Source organism: Grammomys surdaster, unplaced genomic scaffold (assembly GCF_004785775.1).
Source record: "Grammomys surdaster isolate TR1022 unplaced genomic scaffold, NIH_TR_1.0 126028, whole genome shotgun sequence".
Taxonomy (NCBI): Eukaryota; Metazoa; Chordata; class Mammalia; order Rodentia; family Muridae; genus Grammomys; species Grammomys surdaster.
In genome coordinates, this window is record NW_021620841.1 from 3492697 (window position 1) to 3512113 (window position 19417).

A 19417-nucleotide genomic window follows, 5' to 3' on the forward strand; every position below is an offset into this window, starting at 1 on the left:
AAATCTGTTCAATTTCTGCATTCTGCAGTAGACGGTAGCAAGGATAAGAGACTTTGGAGCAGACAGTTCATATTATCTGTCATAGTACTTAATACATCTTTGCTGCCCTAGTACAAAATAGCTTTAAATGACCAAGCTCCAACTTCAGATGAATTATGGATCAAATGGTACATGCCAATCACATTCGTCAAAAGTCATCATTAAAGACTGAAAAGATGGTTCCGGGATTACTCCAGGTCATTGGCAGTTTGTTCCACTTGAGTTCCACCATTTCTTAAACTTACTATTTTTTTTTGATACCACTATTTTGTTTACAGCATTTCTTTATTTTTTGATGAAGTGTTATCAAATTTCAGTAATCTCTAGATAGAGACTTAACCATTTCTTTACACTACAGTTATATCATTATGAACAAATGCATCCTGAGACAAGCTTATGAATGTCTGCTCTAACTCATGATGCTGTGTATTGTCATATTTAAATGATAATTTGTGTGAAACTTGTCTGGTTTTTTTTTTCAGTCTATTTTACGTGTCAGGTTAGAGGATTACTTATAGGCAACAGAACTAAATACTGATGATTTTTCTTTTTTAAGCCTGCCTTTCCCATTTTTTTTCGGCTGTGTAACTTTGTGCCAGATAGTTCATATATCTAAGCCTTATTTTGTTTTGCAATGCCTGTATGAGAGAAATAATAGTAATCACTTTGTACGCATGTGAGGGTTTTCCCAAGCACTGTTAGCTCTCAATGAATGATAGCCACTAGCTCACACTGATTTGGAAGAATATTTCCACCCATCATAGCTAGCTAGTCTGTAAATGCTCAAAATCTTTTATAGGGAAGAAGCATAAGTATATTTTCATGTGTACTTTAAGCCATCTCAAAGTTATTCATTATACCTAAATTATTGCATAAATCAAATATACCATGTAAATCATTGTTAAATTCTAGTGCACTGTGGGATAATGACAAAAAGATCTGCAGAGATTCGGAACACATTCATTCATTGATCCTAGCTCTGTGTGTGACTGATGTTTAGTTACATCTGTAGAGTAGAACCTCAAGATACAAACATCTGGCTGCATATGGTTTATTAAGCTACATTTCAAATGTTGCCCAGATTCTAGAACACTATTGCTTCATTCAAATTTCAATTCCTCATTGTCAGCTCTTCCCCTGGAGAACAAGCTTTTTTTCCCTCTGGATCTAAGTTTTCTCTTTTATATAATGAATATAATTGTAATTAAAATAGGAAGGACACACTGAGAATCCAAGCCAACCAGTCTCAATATGACTTTACATTTTGATTGCTGGGAAACTTTCAGGATTCTGATGCCCAGGATGCCCAAGTAAAACACAAGTTCAATGAAATCAGAAATATATGTGAGTAGGATCCAGGTATCTTTGTTTTTTTGGGTTTTTTGTTTGTTTGTTTGTTTGTTTTCCAATACTTCCAAGTAATTCCAGTGGGCTGCCTAGACTAATAGCCATTCTATTCTGTCATTTGAAAGTTCCTCAGGTGGTCCTGTTGATCAATAACTCCTGCCTGAGAGAGGTACACTGGTAAATGCATAAGGGTTAATCTTTATTGAAAGAGGAAAAATTAAGATCTCAGTGTCTGACCAGGAAAGCCTGCCAACCACAGAGCTCTTGAGAAATTACTGAGCACCAAAGAAGAAAAGCTGCTGAAAGTCAAGTCGTGATGGAAACGGGAACAAAAAGCACCAGGTTCAGCATCGCTCAGACCCAGATTCCACTACATCCCCCATTTGCCAGTGAGTTACTTAAACCCTGCATAACCATGATGAGAACATTTGTAACACACAGATATTTACCCCATGCACAATCATGTGCGAAGATAAAGTGAGTTAAAACTTACAAAGCTATTAACATACAATGACCTTAAATTGTAGTGTTAATGTCTCCTCTCCATCTTTGTGCTGAGTGAGTTGTAGTCAGTTAAATGTTAATCAGTAAAAGCTTTGGCAGGTGATTAGGTAAGCAGTGACCTATGCTCCGTATGGATCCGTGCCATTAATGAGAGTGTAGGCTACGTATTCTTTAAGCATGAGTCCTGATTGGTGTGTGCTTGCTTGCCCTTCTCTCATGTTCTTATGCACAAAATGTTCCTTGTCTGCACCACAGCCATGGACTCACCATCCTTTTGACCTGAGAGAAATAGATATATTTTCTTTATAAGTGATCCATTCTGTGAGTTTGTGTTATAGACACGGAGAACAGACTGACACAGACTGGTATCCAGATGATGAGCTATAGCAAGAACCAAAAAGGCTCAGAAACACTCAGAAAGCAGAGAGGCTTAGAGAGTGTGTAAGAGGTTAGCAACAGGCTCAGTTGCTGTGAATAAAATACTAAGGATGATTCTAATGAGAGGTAAGAAGTAAAAAAGAATAGGGAAACTTTATAATGTCTCAATTATTTACTGAGGCCATGGTAAGCATGTTGACAGAAATACAGTCAATAAAGTACACGAGGTTTCTGATGAAAATGAGCAATAAGTAAGATACTGGAGACTCAAGGAAAGGGTCACTCTTGCTACATAGTAGCAAAGAAGTTGGTGGAATTATGCCCATGTCCTAAGGCTTTATGGGACATAGAACATCAGTGTGATAGACTAAAATAGCAAGCCTCCCAAAAATATCTAAGCAGCAAGCACTCAGGCAGCTGCATGGCTACGTTTAACTATATACATTGTGAGACAGCAGATAAGTTACTTAAAAGTGGAAGATAGAATTAAAAGAAAATTGGGACTCAGATAAAGATTTGAACAATTTGAAAGTTATATGGGTAAAAGAAAGAATTTTGTTTGGAAAAGAATACAAATGAAATGACCATGCAAATATTTGATGAAATGATTACTATGCAGAGAAAGGAACCAAGACAATGGGAGAAAATCAGGGAGAGCCTAAACCTGTAGACATCAGATTCTTATTTGTATACCCCTATGTCCATCTTGTAAGATATAAAATTAAATTAATTCTCCAGTTTTAAGACTTGCTGTGGTTCATTTTATCACATTTTAGCCTTATTAGTACTTCATCCTAATTATAAAATTTGTTTCCAAATTTTGTTTCACCTATTTCTATTTATTTATTTATTTATTTATTTATTTATTTATTTGGAGTGCTAGCGTCTATTTCACATCAGTCTTATCACAGTATTTTGAGAGTAGATGAAATTTTGATTTCATAGTCTCCTGGATAAAGGAAATTGTTTCAGCTTGAGCTGTGAATTGCATGTCACTTATATCTGATTTAGATGAAAGTTTGAACTTTAAACGTCAGGGTTGTTGCTGGAATAAATTTAGGCTTTTCAAACTCTGGAGATGGAAAGAATGCACTGTGTATATCTGAAGAATCTAAGTGGGAGGGAGGCACAGAAGCATGCTGTGGTTTGAATAGCTCTGTCAAATCAATGTTGAGATTTAATTGCCATAGTAACAATATCAACCAGGACATTTTGAGAGGGATGAGTCACTAGAGCACCACCTTTGTGGATGGGTTAATTATCAGTGTACTCCATTATTGTAGATGTGGTTTGGTTCTCTTGAGAGTGGCTCAGTTCTAGGAGCGAGCTCTGTTTTGTTTTCTTCCCGTGTGATAGTTTCTGTTGTATCATGATTCAGTAAGAAATCCCTCACCAGGATGCAACCCTTCAATCTTGACCTTCCCACCCTCAAGATCCACTGTGAGAAACAAACTGTTCTTTATAAATTAACCAGTCTGTAGCATTCGTATAGAACATCTGAAAATGGACTAAGATTCCCAAATCTCAGATGACCAATTAAAGGTTGCCACTGGTTTTAAGAGGAGGGTAAATAGAACTGAAGTTATAAAGATGGGTGGGTAGACACATATGGTTTCTAAGTGGCCTCTTTTCATAGTGGGGTGGCAGTGTTAAGAGTCAGTAACTAAGGTGAACTTCTCAGAAAGAAAATTTATTTGGAGATCTTCTTTCCTTGTGGCTGCTTAGCAGCCTTCCATCTTTATCTAGTGTCCATCCTATTAAGATACATGTCAATTGGAGCTTTTATGTTAGAAATCAATTCAGGTTTCATAAAATGAATGCAGGGAAGTTCTGAGCAAGAACCACAAGAGCATTCTCATAAATAAGCAACAAGCTTCATTGTAGTACTTTTAACTATTGAGCTGACTCCAAAGTTTGTCTACCTTCCAGGATCCTCATCTTGGGAGTTTTGTTTTTGGTTTTGTTTTTTTTTGTGTGGGTTTTTTTGGGTGGGGGTTGTTTGTTTCTTGTTGTTTGGTGTGTGTATGTGTGTTTTGTACAGTAGCAGAATTCTGTGTACAGGTCCAGGTCTCCTGTCCAGGTCTCGGCAACTCCCTTTTTTTCCAGCACTAGCCAGGCTTGAATTGGAGATCCCATTGTTTTCCTCACGTTGGCTTTCAGGATCCATTTATCTTTCATCACCTTCTGGGTTTCCCTGGCTTCCTGTTGCTGGACTCAAATGGACCAATATCAGCAAGAGGGCTCAGGGCCCAAGTGCCATTTCTGCCTAACCCCTCTTGACCTGCCCAGATAGATATAGAAGGCAGGATGATGACAACCGCCACTGGCTATGCAGCGAAGGAAGGCATGCTAGCCCTCTCAGAGCGTCCACTCTCTAAAGTTGTTCCTCTGAGACCTTCCTCCCTTAGCTAATGGAACAGAAGCAAATGTTGTATGATTCTGTCCAAAATTAGTAAAATAAATTTCCTTGGAAATATTCTATCTTTACCCAGGAACCCCATATAAGGAGTGTGAATGATGTACTGGTGTAATATAATTAAATCACTTTAATTTGCAGTAAGTCATACTGGAACGGTATCTGTTTTTGGTTTTGTTTTACTTGGACAGTATTTTTCTCATCCCTGCATGGCCATGGAAATTTCCTGGAAACATAAAAAAACCCAAAAGACTGGATACTACTCAAAGATTCAGGGTTCATCAGTCAGGGTTCGAATGTCATTAAAAAAAAAAACCAAAGTATTAAAATGAAAGTGGTACTCAACCACAATCACTTTTATTAGTAATTCTTAGATGTCTTGAAGAATCCAATTTAGCATCCTTTCTATAAACTATCTCAAAAATATAATAGAATGCAAGGTTTTCACATTTATTGCTTATGAATTAGTACCACTATTTGCACTCTTACTTTGAGCAGTTCTTTTAAACAAGATATTCTCAATCAACATATCTCAAATGGAGATGAGGGCAAGGAGCCTGTATATCAGCCAGCCCTCTTTAATGAGCTCAAAAACAATTATATTTGGAGCCATGAATCTACAACAGTATTTTAAAGGCCCTAGATGCACAGTAGAATCCCACAGGAACTTTAAAACATTTATGCCCTCTAGAGCACTGGTATCAACTCTGTACGCCTTTATGCCTCATGTCCAGATACAGTGCTGTGCCAGTCACATTGGAAACCCTTGCATGTGTGTAACTGTGCACCTGTGTTTTTAAAGCTCCCTGGGTGATTATCATACTCAGCTGTGATGGTTAATCTTCGCTACCAACCTGACAAGATCAAGAATCATCACAGAAATTGCTTGAGTGTGTTTGAAGGTACTATTTCTAGAAGGTTTCAAAGGAAGAAAGGAAATGCCTTCTGCATGTGATTGGAACCGTTGGTGGAGGAGTCCTGGATAGAATAAAAAGAAGAAAGTAAGCTAAATACCCACAGTCACCTCTCTGCTTCCTGACTGCTGACCAGTGTGATCAGACATCTTGTACTTCTCCATGCCAGCACACACAAGGAAACATATATGAACACACATATACCATGAAACATGGGAACACATACATAAGAAATGCATAAACTCCCATGGATAAAGGAAGAAAACAGGTGTGCAAACTGATACAAAGTGAGAGTAATAGCTAGTGTAACCAATGAGGGAACAAAGAGTCGTGGGAGCACAGATATCAGTGAAGACATCCTTGAAGAGAGATTATTTGGTACAGGGACTAAAGCATCCTGCATGATATGCCTTCTCTCTGCCTCATCCCCTTGTACATTCCCTCTTGTTGCAGCTTTAACCCTACTGAACTCCTTTCTGTCTTTTTTTTATTGGTTATTTATTTACATTTCAAATGTTTCCCCCTTCCCAGTTTCCCTTCCACAAACCTCCTATCCTATCCCCCTGCTTCTATGATGGTGGTCCCTCACCCACCCACCCACTCTCAGTCTCACCGCCTTAGCACTCCCCTACACTGGGGCATCAAGCCTTCACAGGAACAAGGGCCTCCCCTCTCGTTGATGCCAGATAATGCCATCTTCTGCTACATATGAGACTGGAGCCATGATTCCCTCCATGTGTACTTTTTGGTTGGTGGTTTAGTCCCTGGGAGCTCTGGGGGATCTAGTTGGTTGATATTGTTGTTCTTCCTATGAGGTTGCAAACCCCTTCAGCTCCTTCAGTCCTTCCCCTACCACCTTCATTGAAGTCCCCGTGCTCAGTCCAATGGTTGGCTGCAAGCATCCACGTCTCTATTGGTCAGGCTCTGGCAGAGCTTCTCAGGGGACTTTAAATGACCCATACTTACTTAATCAAGTCTTCCATCTTCTCTGGTTGTGACTTCCTGAAACATTCTTCATTCATCCTTTTCCTGTTCCCATCGCCTACCTATGAGCTTGCTTCCTGTAAGTCCTCTCTGGCCACTCACAGAATGAAATATCTCTTGGCTTTACATGCCTAGATCTCCTGTAGTGCCCTGCTTAAAGCATATGCATCTTTGTAGCATATCTGTGACCCAAGATAGTGCATCCCATAAAAACAAGTGAAGGGATTATCTCCTCTGTCACCATGTCTCCATTCACAAAGGTGTCATTACTAAAAGAATGCATGGGTTGCAATGTGTTATAATGGTGTGACAACACTCTGTGGCTTAGTTTAGACCAAGGAGAAAGAAGAAACAAATAAACAAAACAAACAACATCAAAACAACAACAATCACAAAAACAGGTTTCCAAACTACACCATGAGGAACAGGAGGTGTTTAGTAATGCAGGAAGTGAGTTTGATTGCTAAAGCCTCCAATAAACCCCCAAATGACCTGAACTTTATCTGCTAGGTAGCGGATGTCAGTGAAATTTAATGTACAGGAGTGTAAGAACTAGATCTCTCATTCTGGATTGTTACTCTAGAAGCAATACCATGGCTGGTCTGAAAAAGGAAAAGACTTGTTTAAAAAAAAGAGACTAATTAGGCAGATTGTGTTCTAGTCGAGCAGGTGAGAGACAATGAAGGCTCCCCTGAAATAATGAAGTAGAGAATTCCGTTCAGGGGGCACCGTTCAGATGGAATCCATAGAGCTTGCTGACTAACAGCATGTGGGAGTGGGTGTGAAAGATGATGCCACAGCCAAGCTTGGGAGTCGGGCTGCTTGGGGTCCTATTAATGGAAATACAGAATGCAGGAAGAGAAAAGCTGGTTTTCAAGGAAAAAAAATAATGAGCTCAGTTTTAAACACACTGAGTTCTTTGTGCCCATGGGTATCTGGGTAGAGTATTTTATGTGCTGAAAAGGCATAACATCTCAGCTGGTGCATCAATAATTGTAGATGTGCCTGGTGTTGTCGAATCGACTGTGCCTTCTTCCAGCTTATGTACTAGAAGTCAGACTTCAGGATCTGACAGGGTAGCATTGATTTCATGATTTGTTTTACTTTGGGCTACAATTGGCAATAAAAATAACTGGCCCAGGGGGCAGATTCTAAAGTCCCTTCTGGGTAATTTGCTTCAGTTAGATACACATACCCATGCTAAGCTTGCCCAAATTCAGAAGTATAACAATTTTTTCCAATTGGCAACTGTGCTGTTATATTTTTTTTCTCATTAGACTGGGAATTCCATGATTTCAAGAAAAAATATATTATTCTTGATAAGCGATGTGCTATATATAGCAGAACCTTAAATTGATAGATGCATGGATGGATGGATGCATGGATGGATGGATGGATGGACAAATAGATGAATGAATTTATAATCTTACTGCAGTGACATGTACTATTTCCTATAGGTTGTTGCCTAGGAATTGAAAGCTTAATACTCTACTGTTTAATGCCTAAGTGGCTTTTTGGTGGGGTGCTGACTACAGCAACTGTGTGGGAAGGAATCACTATAAATATTTTTAAATAGGCTTTCATTATGTTATTTTCTTTTGGCAATGTGAAACAATCCACGTATTTCAGCTTTCTTTGCTGGCTATAAAAAAATAACATAATTCTTGCTACATTAACCTTTGACTTTAATATTTGAAAACTCTCTCAATATTACTCAAAAGGCTGGTAGATAGGGATATGACCATATCTCTCTTTTGAAAAGGTAACATTGTAACACTGTAGATGTTGGAGAATAAGTTATTTCCATTGGGTAGAAGATGATGAAGAGGATGTGGAACAAGGTCCTCTCCCCCACACACCCCACAGTGACACACGTCTGCCAACAAGGCCACACCTTTTAATAGTACCACTCTCTGGGCCAAGCATGTTCAAACCACCACAGTGCTTAAAGGACTTGGAACAAGTGGTGAGATGGAGTCAGTCAAATCAGAATGGGTGGGTTTGGTGGGGGCATATCCTCACAGAAGCAAGAGGAGGGGGAATGGGATAGGGGGTTCCTGGATGGGTGGGAAATGGAGAAAGGGGATTACATCTGAAATGTAAATAAAATATCCAATAAAAAATAAAAAAAAACAAAACAAAAAACCAGTTATTCTTAATATCATATCAGACTACGGGAGCATAGGCAATCAAACTAGTAAAGTTTCTTCCTCAAAGAGTTTATAGACAAAGCAAGGAGCTGTACAACAATCAAATCAGAGTGCTAATCATTGTAACATTGCATCTACGATAAATGTCATATAAAAAAAGTAAAAGAAAAGGCAAACTCTAAAAGAAAAATAAAACAGTCGTGGCAGTTGTAGTGGGCACACTTCAGTATTTTAAGAGACTGAAGTAGAAAGAATTTGAGTCTGGAATACTTAGTCCATTTAAGGCTAAGAAACACCATCAAAGATAGAAGTTAATGCTTACTTTGATGAGTTAAGTGGTCTTTGACCAGAAGATGAAATCAATAAGCTCCAAATTATAAATTCTGATTTTACAATGAATCCCACACGATGATCAAGTGGAATGACATCATCACTTGAAATGATGGCATTTTGCTGATGCAATAGTTTATCCTGTCTTCATGCTAATGTTTTTCCCTCACTCAGATGTTGCAAGAGCAATCGAACTACTGGAAAAGCTACAAGAATCTGGAGAAGTACCAGTGCACAAGCTCCAGTCTCTCAAAAAGGTGCTTCAGAGTGAGTTTTGTACAGCAATCCGAGAGGTAGGACGCTGAGAATTTAACAACTGCCTTCAGCCATATGTCTTCTGAGTAGAAAACACGTTTTGCCATATAAACAGTTGAAATTGTTAAGCTTGGAAGTACATCTTTGCTTTCTGTTTTTAGCTCCTTGGACAGATGATAAAATATAATTTAGTCTGCTAAACTCTTAAATTAGACCCAGGCAGAAATCATACATTTATATAAAACTGGACGTTGATTTTATGATACCGGTGAAGGACCTGCTTCAGAAAGTGTCTGTGGTGTGCATTCTAATCAACTGGGCCACACAGTTACATGAAGCCACATGGAAATTAAAATAGAAATAATCATAATTAATGAGGTGATTTCTTAGGGGTACACTTGAGTACATTTTTCATAGTTAAGTCTTAAAGAGTAATTTCCTATCAATTGAAGTTACGCTTAATCAAATATTAATGCCTAGTGTGATAATGGAAATACTTCCAAGTAGACTGTCATGCCTTTGTAGCAAATCTGCATAACGCTTCTTGGCTAATCATTGTTTTTGTTTAGTGAGGTCAAACACGTGTGTTCATATGACAATTTAAATGTCATGAATTGGATCTTGATGGAATCAACTTATTCAACTGATTCATTTAATTGGTCACAAGAAAATCTCCTAGAGATACATAAGCCTTCTCATTTATTTATTAACCTATTATCTATCCCTCATCCATCACTCACTAAAAATCTGTTCATCAGAAACCATAGCCTATAAATCTAACATAGCTGTCGTCTTAGGAGTCACAGCTGATGGATCTTCTGCTGGTCTCCCCCTAAAGGCCACATGAACCTACTCAATACCAGAAAGAGTTTATTTCAGCACAGAGCGCATGCCTCTGAAGGACAGATGCACCAGGCTTCTGTCTTCCTTTGTAACTTCAAGTGGATGCTGCTGCTTTATAAGCATCAATAGGTACAAAAGACCTACTTCATTGAGGCAGAAATGCACATACTCTGCTGATGTAAACTCTACCCACAGCAATGCATTTAGAGTTTCAATTTGGGTGGGGTTGCCTTAGAAGATGTTTGTGCTCAGCATTTCTCTCATGGAATTGATCACTATTTGCTCTTTGTTGGTCCTGAGCAGAGTCTTAATAATTAACCAAAATTACATTATTGAATATTCAACCTGTCAGTGAATCAAAGGCTGAGAGGAAATTTATCAAGATGTACTAGTTCTATGGCAAGTCTTCACCTTAGTACCAAATGTACAAGGTGCCCAGAAACTGGTGGATTCCTCTCAGATAACCTCTTGTGAACACTGTAGAAAAAGCACCTGAGTTCTCCAGACTTTTTTTCTCAGTCTTTGAATTTGTAATCTCTGGAGGGTTTGTAGTGGAATCCTTTTTCAGAGATTCTATCATCTCTTCTGTGTCCTAACATTTTGGTTTCTGTGACTGAAGGACAAGGAATCTCTGCTCACTAACTAAATGGCTCATGATCAATTCAAAGCCTCCATGTTCATAAAACTTGTACTCTTCTTGAGAGATAGCAGTATAGAAGAGCCATACAATAGAAAACAAGAGCCCAATGATACCATAGACAGGAGAAAATCAGGATCACAGGTGATGGAGTTCGATTTTACCAATTTAAAGTCAGAAAAAAAATCATTGAAATATTGAAAAAAGTCACATACATCCCAAGGAAGATAGTATCTCAGGCACAGCAAATCACAAATGCAAAACCTCAAAGGCAATTAATTATGGACTCAATGCATGAATAGACTAGTCCAAAAGGCAGCATAACTTCATGCAATGAGCAAAGTACATTCTCTAGAAGCAGCCTGAGAGCAGGTTACGTAAAGTGTCACAGGCCATAGAAAAACATTGGACTTTATTCCCTGTGAGGCATTCTGGGGGAACTTTGATCTGATTTGACTTGTTTTGGGAAAATCTCTCTGGCTAATGACAAAACACAAATACTGGTATAAAAGTAAAAACAAGCGACCAGCAACAAAGTACTGAGGACAACAAATCAGAGATGGGATGGTGGCAGCCATGCAATGTCAACTGCTTAATGTATTTCTGAGATGAAGATAAACTGATATTGATGGGAAATTGAGTATTTAACATCTAAGAGACAGAATTATCAGCAGGTTCTTCCTGTGTGGCTTGAAAAATGGATAGACATACAGAAAAATGTTATAATGAAGAACATTATTTACTATAATAGATACATACTAACAACTAAGAATATAAAGCAATGTTCACTAAAAAACAGTGTACAAACTTGAACTGGTAAAAGTAATTTTAAGTTCACACTAATATAGATAGTCATAATTTTATTCTTAGAGTCAATACTTATGAAATCATCTTTTCTGGCATTTGTACTAGTGGTATAGAATCGGCTATACAGCTTCAGTTTGCAGTTATCTTCATTAATATCTCTCCATTGCACTGCATTTGCTGTGGGAAGCAATGGCAACATTGTAACACAACAACTTTAAATGGTATTTTTAATGAAAACTCCTTCAAATGATGATACATCAAAGAATCTAAGTATATGTTGCCAGGTAGGTGACTCAAAAGCCAATAAAGTGACTCAAGGAAGTCTGGCAACAAATCCCTAAATGTTAAATAAGCTTGGGCCAAGATAATTGTCACTCCTGGTCTCTTTATGGCAGGCATGGAATCTCTGTAATTTTTGATATTCACTTAAATAATCTTTAGGATATTTTATTGAAAATTACCTTTTTTTTACAGAAATATCTGCAACCTAAAATTTAAACTGTATTATTGGTTATAACTAACAGAGCAAAAGCAGATACAGGTCATACAATTGTCAATAACATACGCTCAAAACAAGAAGATAGGGTTAGCCTATCTTTTAAAGATTGCCTAATATAAGTGAAACAACTTGTTGTTGTTGTTGTTAACATAGCAAAACAAGACACAGACCACACAATCACCCATAACATGCTCAAAATAAGAGGGCAGGGTTATCCTTTGTAAAGAATGCCTTATATAAATGCAACAATGTTTATCCTTGTATTATGAGGTAATTTCATACTTTGCTATACAAGTACAGTGGGCCTACTGAACCAACTCTTGGCACATGTACAATGCTTTTAAGAGAAGAGTTGAATGAGACTTTATGTTTTATACTAAAAAAGAAAAATCAATGCTCAGAAAATAATAAAAGTCTTCTTAACTATTTTTCAGTAATGTCTGAAAAATTGTGTATTGAGATCAGTCCTCATCTAACAAAGATATTGCTCTTTTAGTAGACAGGTGAAACACATTAATAGGCCAAGCCAAGCACAGCATTAAACTCGGCACACAGAGAGTGACAGATTTGTTGTTGTTGTTGTTGTGCTTGATTGTTGACAGATCTTGAAAGAACTCGATCATTGATTAAACTGCACCCATTCTGTGAATAACCTCAGAGTACATGATCAAGAAATGGGGTAGCGTGTGATACTACAATTCTATAATGAGATATATCTATACAAGCAGATAAGAGACTATCCACACAAGAATCGAATGAATGATGAAATAAGGATTGTATGGTACCGGGCATCATTTTATGATTTTGTTTAAGTAACTTCAACACTTTTTAGCTCTACACTGAATAGATAGCTATAATGGTCTAAATTTTAAAGTTGAGGTACAAATTTAAAGATTTAAAAAATGGCGATGTTTCATTTCATAGGATCAATTTAATGGCAAAATGGTCGCCAAGACATAGGATTTTTTTCCTCCTAATATTTCATGTTCTGTGGATCAGATAAAGAAAGAAGTGTATAAATGAGCATATTTAAGAGACCATCCATTCATAGTTCTGGGAGACACTGCTATACATGCTAGTGTAGAAGACAAGTAATGAATCTCACACGGCTACAACCCTGCAAGCTGCAATAATGATTTATCTGCACGATATCTGGCTGGAACAATGGAGGCACATATGTCAGGAGAGCAGTGGACCACTTTTCTATTGGATTTAATGCCCACATGAGCTAGAATTCATACCTTATACTGTTATTAATGAGCTCGAAATCTGAGACAAGACAAATCACATGACCTAGGGGGAAAATGTCACTATTTACTCTGGTAAATTAATATAGCAATAAAAATGACCCTTAATGAACATATTTGAGCAAGTGTCCTTGTGGGGTGGTAGAGTATCTTTTGGATGTATGCCCAGGAGTAGTACAGCTGGACCTTGAGGTAGAGTTATTTCCAGTTTTCTGAGAAATCACCAAACTGGTTTCCAAAGTGACTGCACAAGTTTGCACTCCCACCAGCAACAGAGAAGCATCCTCCTTGCTCCACTTCCTCGCCAGCATGTGTTGTCACTTGGGGTTCTGACATGAGGCATTCTAATGGGTGTAAAAAGGAACCTCAGTGCCATTTTGATTTGCATCTCACTGATGGCTAAGGACTTAAAACATTTCTTTCTAAGTAGCAGATGTGCCACCTGGGGCTCCTAACAAGTAAAGCAGGAGTTGACTCTGACTCTGTCACCTCCTTCTGAAGTCCTTCCCCCCTAGCTCAGCTGCCTTATCTGGCCTCAGTGGGAGACGATGCACCTGGTCCTGCTACGAGTTGATGTGCCAAGGCAGGGTGGGTGGGTACCCATGGTAGGGGGACCCTTCCCTTCTCAGAGGAGAAAAATGAAGGAGAATGGGGAGGGGTTTAAAGGTGGGACTGGGAGGAGAGGAGGGGGGCTGCGATCCTGATGTAAAGGAAGGAAGGAAGGAAGGAAGGAAGGAAGGAAGGAAGGAAGGAAGGAAGAGAGAGAGAGAGAAAGAAAGTGAAAAGAAGACAAAAAAAATCTCCTAATGACATATTGCTGTTCTCCTGGCTCAGTGAATCCCACAACCCTAAGCAGATAAGCTTGTTCTTGGAGTAGATGGAAATTAACACAGAGATCCACAACCCTTCAAGAGTGACAGCCTTTGGAGAGTGCTCCGCCCTCAACAGAATGTGTCTATTGTACCCTTCCCCCTCAAGGATCAAGGATCCATGCAGAAAAAAAAAAAGATAGACTGTAAGAGCCAAGGACAGTAGACAATTTTAAGGAAACAGCATTTCTGAGACACAATTGAGTTGATGCACATAATAACTCACAGAAACCGTGAAGGCATGCAGAAGATTAGTACAACTCAAGCCAGGCAGAATCTCAGTACTGAGATGGGGCAGTGTATTTCTTTTGTTTTAAGAGATAGTACATAAAGTTGGGTGAAGGTAATCCTGGAGGAACTGGGGGACAGGAAAGAAGATGATAAAATATACTGTGTTAAATTCTCAAATAAGAAATAAAAATAATAAAAACTAAACCATTACGAGAGAGAGAGAGAGAGAGAGAGAGAGAGAGAGAGAGAGAGAGAGAGAGAGATTCCATTTTAGCAGCTGAATATAAATTATTTTCATAGCCAATGTAATCAAAAATTTTAATTAGTAATTTGTTTACTGTGACCATCTTCCAGATTGTAAAGCACTTGAGCTTCTAACTCTCCAGGATCATGTGCTCCAGATTTAAGTGGGACAAACTGCCCACAATGGTTCCTGGACAGCATGACCTCCAGCCTTTATTATTGTAACACACATGTCTGAACCAAAAGTATAGAGCAAAATTATATAATCACCCAAATTATTTTCCTTCACCAATCACCATACACTATGTGTTAAACTTTTCTAATGTAGTAAAATGTAAGAAAATACACCATCCCCATATGCATATTATGTTGTCAGAGTCTGTAAGGTTGAACCAAAATACCCTAATTCTCATCTTCTACTTATCACACTCTAAAGTTGGATTTCTCCATCATTATTATAGGTAGATGTGGTTATCCCAATGGCTTCGTCCAGTGGAGTGTAAATGGAAGCCTTACTGTGCTCTGAATTCTTCTGGAAGTCATTGACTTAGTACATGACTTGCACTCCCTTTCCTAGGTAATTTATAGTATGATGTTATCAGTCTGCTAGAGTTTCAGAGTGAGAAATAGGTGGTCTAGTCAACCTTAAAGAACACAAACCCAAAGCCAGAAAATAATGCTTATTACTCCTGGTCCTCAAGACTTTAAGATTATTGTTCCATAGCATAACCAAGAGTATCCTGACTGACCAAATCTCACAACCAAACAAAATTCATTTTGGTAAAAGGCTGAACGCAGTATCTTTAACTGATATGATATACACATCTCCTGTCTCTCTGTCTTTTTTTTTTTTAATTTAAAAGTGTGCTTGGGATGGTTGCTGAGTTGTAGAGTATTTCTCCTAACATTCATAAGGCCTCAGCTGGATCCCAGTATCAAACACAATAGTCAGTATAAGTCCCGATGGCAACTATATACCTTATAACTCTTTGAGGAATGTGTGTCATATTGTTTCTCTGTTCCATTCTTTTGTTCCTGGGGATAGAATTCATTAGCCCTCCATTGCCAATCTATTCACCATAATTCTTATACTATTTCTCTATATGAGAAATACCAAAGACTTAAATGTATAACCAAGTATAAAGGTATGAAAGAAAATACTATGATGTCATCAAACTAATGTTTAGTAAAACATGTTTTTCCCCAGGGGACAGTGTTTCCCAACTTGTGCTGGGGGGGGAAGCACATTTAACAAGATGCATAAACTGATGGTGTTCTATACGGCTCAGTCTACCATGTGCACCAAAATGTAGATAATAAAATCATGTGAGAGCTATGATTATTTAAAAGATAGAGCATAGAAGCTGAATTTCCCAGAGAAACATGTACTAGGATCAGTGGTAATGAAAGATTGGACAAAGATAACAGAGGAGAAAGATACTGGAAGAAGAGGGAGAGAAGAGGGAAGAATAGGAGTTTGGGGGATAGAAAGAAAGGACTCAGGCAAGTAAGCAGTACTGTGGACTGATATACTTGAGTAGAAAAATGTACAAAGATTATAGACAATGCATTCGGGCAAACCTAGGTCCACTCCCTCGCTAGTTACTTAATTATATCATCTTTGTATTTATTAAATTCTGCAATCTTGATTGGGTCTTCTATTTAAAAAATACGACAATGATAAGTTTATGGGAAGACTAAATAAAATGAACTAAAACATTAAACATTTTCACAAATAGAATGACAAGCTAAGAGTAAATGCTCAGTAAATGGCAAAAAAATATTGTAGGGAAGATTTCCTGAGTCTTGTGATAATAATTAAAATATTTGATATATTTTAATAGAAACATTAATTGGGACAAAAAAAGTATCCCTGCAGTTTCTTTTTTAAATCATGGGGCAAATGATGAAGCTTTTAATAAGAGGCATACTATATTACATTTTTATATATATTATATATTATATTACATAATAAGAGGCATATTAAGAGAGACATTGACACAGAGTATTGCTTTTTGAATATTTCACCCAACATAGTAAGAGACCTGGATACCCTGCCATATGATGACCAGGCAAGGATAGTGATGATATCATAGAAGAGAAATTATGTGCAACATAAGACTCGTTAGCCAATTTGATTGCATAAGGGGAATGACAAGAAGCCATTTCATAGCAGCACCTAAGAAAATTAAGAACATAGATAACCCAAGCATATGTGAGACTATCCATTGACGACTTCCTTAGAAGTTTAAGTGTCTCCCAATAACAATAATAAACCAAAGAGCATATATTTCACAGAGATTTTCATTTTCAGTTGCATGGTATGATTGGATGTCTGATACAGATATTCTTTGTATATCAGACAAATCAGTGTAGTGAGCATCACCTACGACATTCATTATGTCACGGTGTTGAGCCGATTTCAAAGCTTCTTTCTAGCTATTTTAAGATGTAAAATACCTTATGGTTAACTGTGATCTCCATTCTGTACAGCAGAACAGCAGAACTCATTTCTGCTGATTGTGATAACCCTCTCCCACCATTCCCCTCTCCCTCTTCCAGATGTTGTTTTTCTTCTTTCCCTCTAATGAGCCACTTTTACAGTTCAGATCTGAGTGAGATCATGCAGCGTTTGTTGTACCACTTGGCTTTCTACTTTCTCTAACAAAAATACCTGAAAGAAGCAACTCAAGAGAAGAAAGAAATTTGGACTCATAGTTTAACAAGGTGTCTGGTCCAAACATGGTGGCTGAGAAGGGAACTGATCACTTTGCATTCTCTACCAGGCCACAGATAAGTTCTGGAGCAACACTAGTTGTCTTGTTTTTTTGTTTGTTTGTTTGTTTTGTGTGTGTGTGTGTGTGTTTAAATGTTAATTCAATCTGGCAGCTAAATTAATAGTATAGTACCTCCCACCTTCAGGATGAGCACCCTTTTCTTAGTTAACCATGAATGGATGGAAACTGAGGTGTTCCTGCTAGTTAATTTCAAATCCAATCAAAGTGATCACTTTCATTAACCATTGCATTTGATCCTTCGTGCATATAGCTTCTTTCCCACAATGCCCTGAAAGTTTATCCATTTCTGTCTTAAATAATAGGATTTCATCCCTTTTTAACGGTTGGATACTGTTCTATTGTGTATGTGTACCACATCTTCTCTGTGTATTCATTCTTTGTTAGAGATTTAGGATTGTTTTAATACCTTAAAAATAGCTACACGTATTTATTTATTTATTTGCAAGGGAGGTCATACCATACATGGCACTAGTGTGGAGGCCAGAAGACAGATAGCTGGAGTTGGTTCCCTCCTTCCAACATGTAAGTTCCAGGAATTGAATTTGGACCATCGGGCTTGGTGGCAAGCATCTTTACCCACTGAGCTTTCTTGCAGGCTTTGTTTTAACTCTTAGTTCTTGTGAGTAGTCCTTCAATAAACATAGAAATACAGATCTCTCTTTCACTTTCCAATTTAATTTCCTTTGGGTATATTCCCAGACTGGGAATGCTGAATCATACATTGGTTCTATTTTTAATCTTCTGCAGAACTTTTCATGACATTTTTCAAAGTAGTTTTAGAAATGAGCATTTGTATCAACAGTGTTCTGTGTCCCCTTCTCTCCCCATCCTGAGCAACTCTGGTATCTATTTCTCTGCTTGACAATAGTCAGCCAAACTAGAATGAGGTGGTATCTAATCATGGCTTTATTTGTATTTCCCCAGTAAAAAAGGACTTTTGTGTGCTTTAAGAAATGCATACTAAACTCTTTCATCCATTTTTGACATTAAATTACCCCCTTCCCCAAATTTACTCCTAAGTCCATTTAACACTCTAGACATTAGCTCCTCATTAGAGCAAGAGTTTGCTAATGCATTGTGCCATATGTAGGCTTCTGTAACAGGAAATCCTAAACTGAATATTATGTATAAGCATAGTAAAGAAAGAGTTAACACATAGAAGTCTATGGCCATATATGACACTTTTTTGAAGTACTTTATTGTTATGACAATATATGGAGCCTTGTCAAGACGACAAGGCCTTAAAAATTTGGTTTAAGACTCAGAATTAGGCTAGGACAGGGAGTTTGGCTCATTTTGGTCATCCTGAAAAGCCCTTAGAAACAGTGATCACGGGAGTGTTCACAGAATTTTGTTTACTGCCTTGCTTGTTCTTTGATTATTTGTGTTAATTGTCTTGCTTGTTCCTTGACTATTTGCCTCTATTGTATTGCTTGTTCCTCAACCTAGAACTGACCTTAATACTTGCATGTAATTAAAATGGTTATAAAAGCAAAAAGGAGGATGGGGGGATGGGATAGGGGGGTTTCCAGGGAGGAGAAATTGGGAAAGGGAATGGCATCTGAAATGTAAATAAATAAAATATCCAATAAAAGAAAAAAATCCTAACCTTCCCCCACAAAAAAAGACTCAAGAGTTGTTTTTCTCTGCAGAAGTCTTTAGAAAAAGGCAAAAAGATTTATATGATGTAAAGAGAAACCAAAATATATATGATACTTTTTATTTAAGTTTTGTTATGTCAAGTACCTTCCCTTATCCTGCCAAAGCTATAGTTATTTATGGTAAAGTGTACATGGGTTGGGTTTTGTTTTTCTTTGCTTTTACAGCTTTAATACAGGTAGAGTTACGTGGGTTCTTCATGTACAACTGTCATCCTTGAACATATTTAGGATACCACCGCATTCAACAGTATTAAATAAAATGTAT

At 37.7% G+C, this 19417-nt stretch overlaps 1 protein-coding gene across 3 annotated transcripts in view; it reads left to right on the plus strand.

The window, feature by feature from the left end:
• Lin7a (lin-7 homolog A, crumbs cell polarity complex component) overlaps positions 1–19417 on the plus strand; it is a 133292-nt gene that overhangs the window by 42075 nt on the left and 71800 nt on the right. For 2 of the 3 annotated variants that reach the window (XM_028754560.1, XM_028754561.1), the window contains exon 2: positions 9237–9355. In XM_028754560.1, the coding sequence (XP_028610393.1) occupies positions 9237–9355 (119 nt within the window). The remainder of the gene's footprint in view (positions 1–9236; positions 9356–19417) is intronic. The other variant, XM_028754562.1, reaches the window with a different exon arrangement.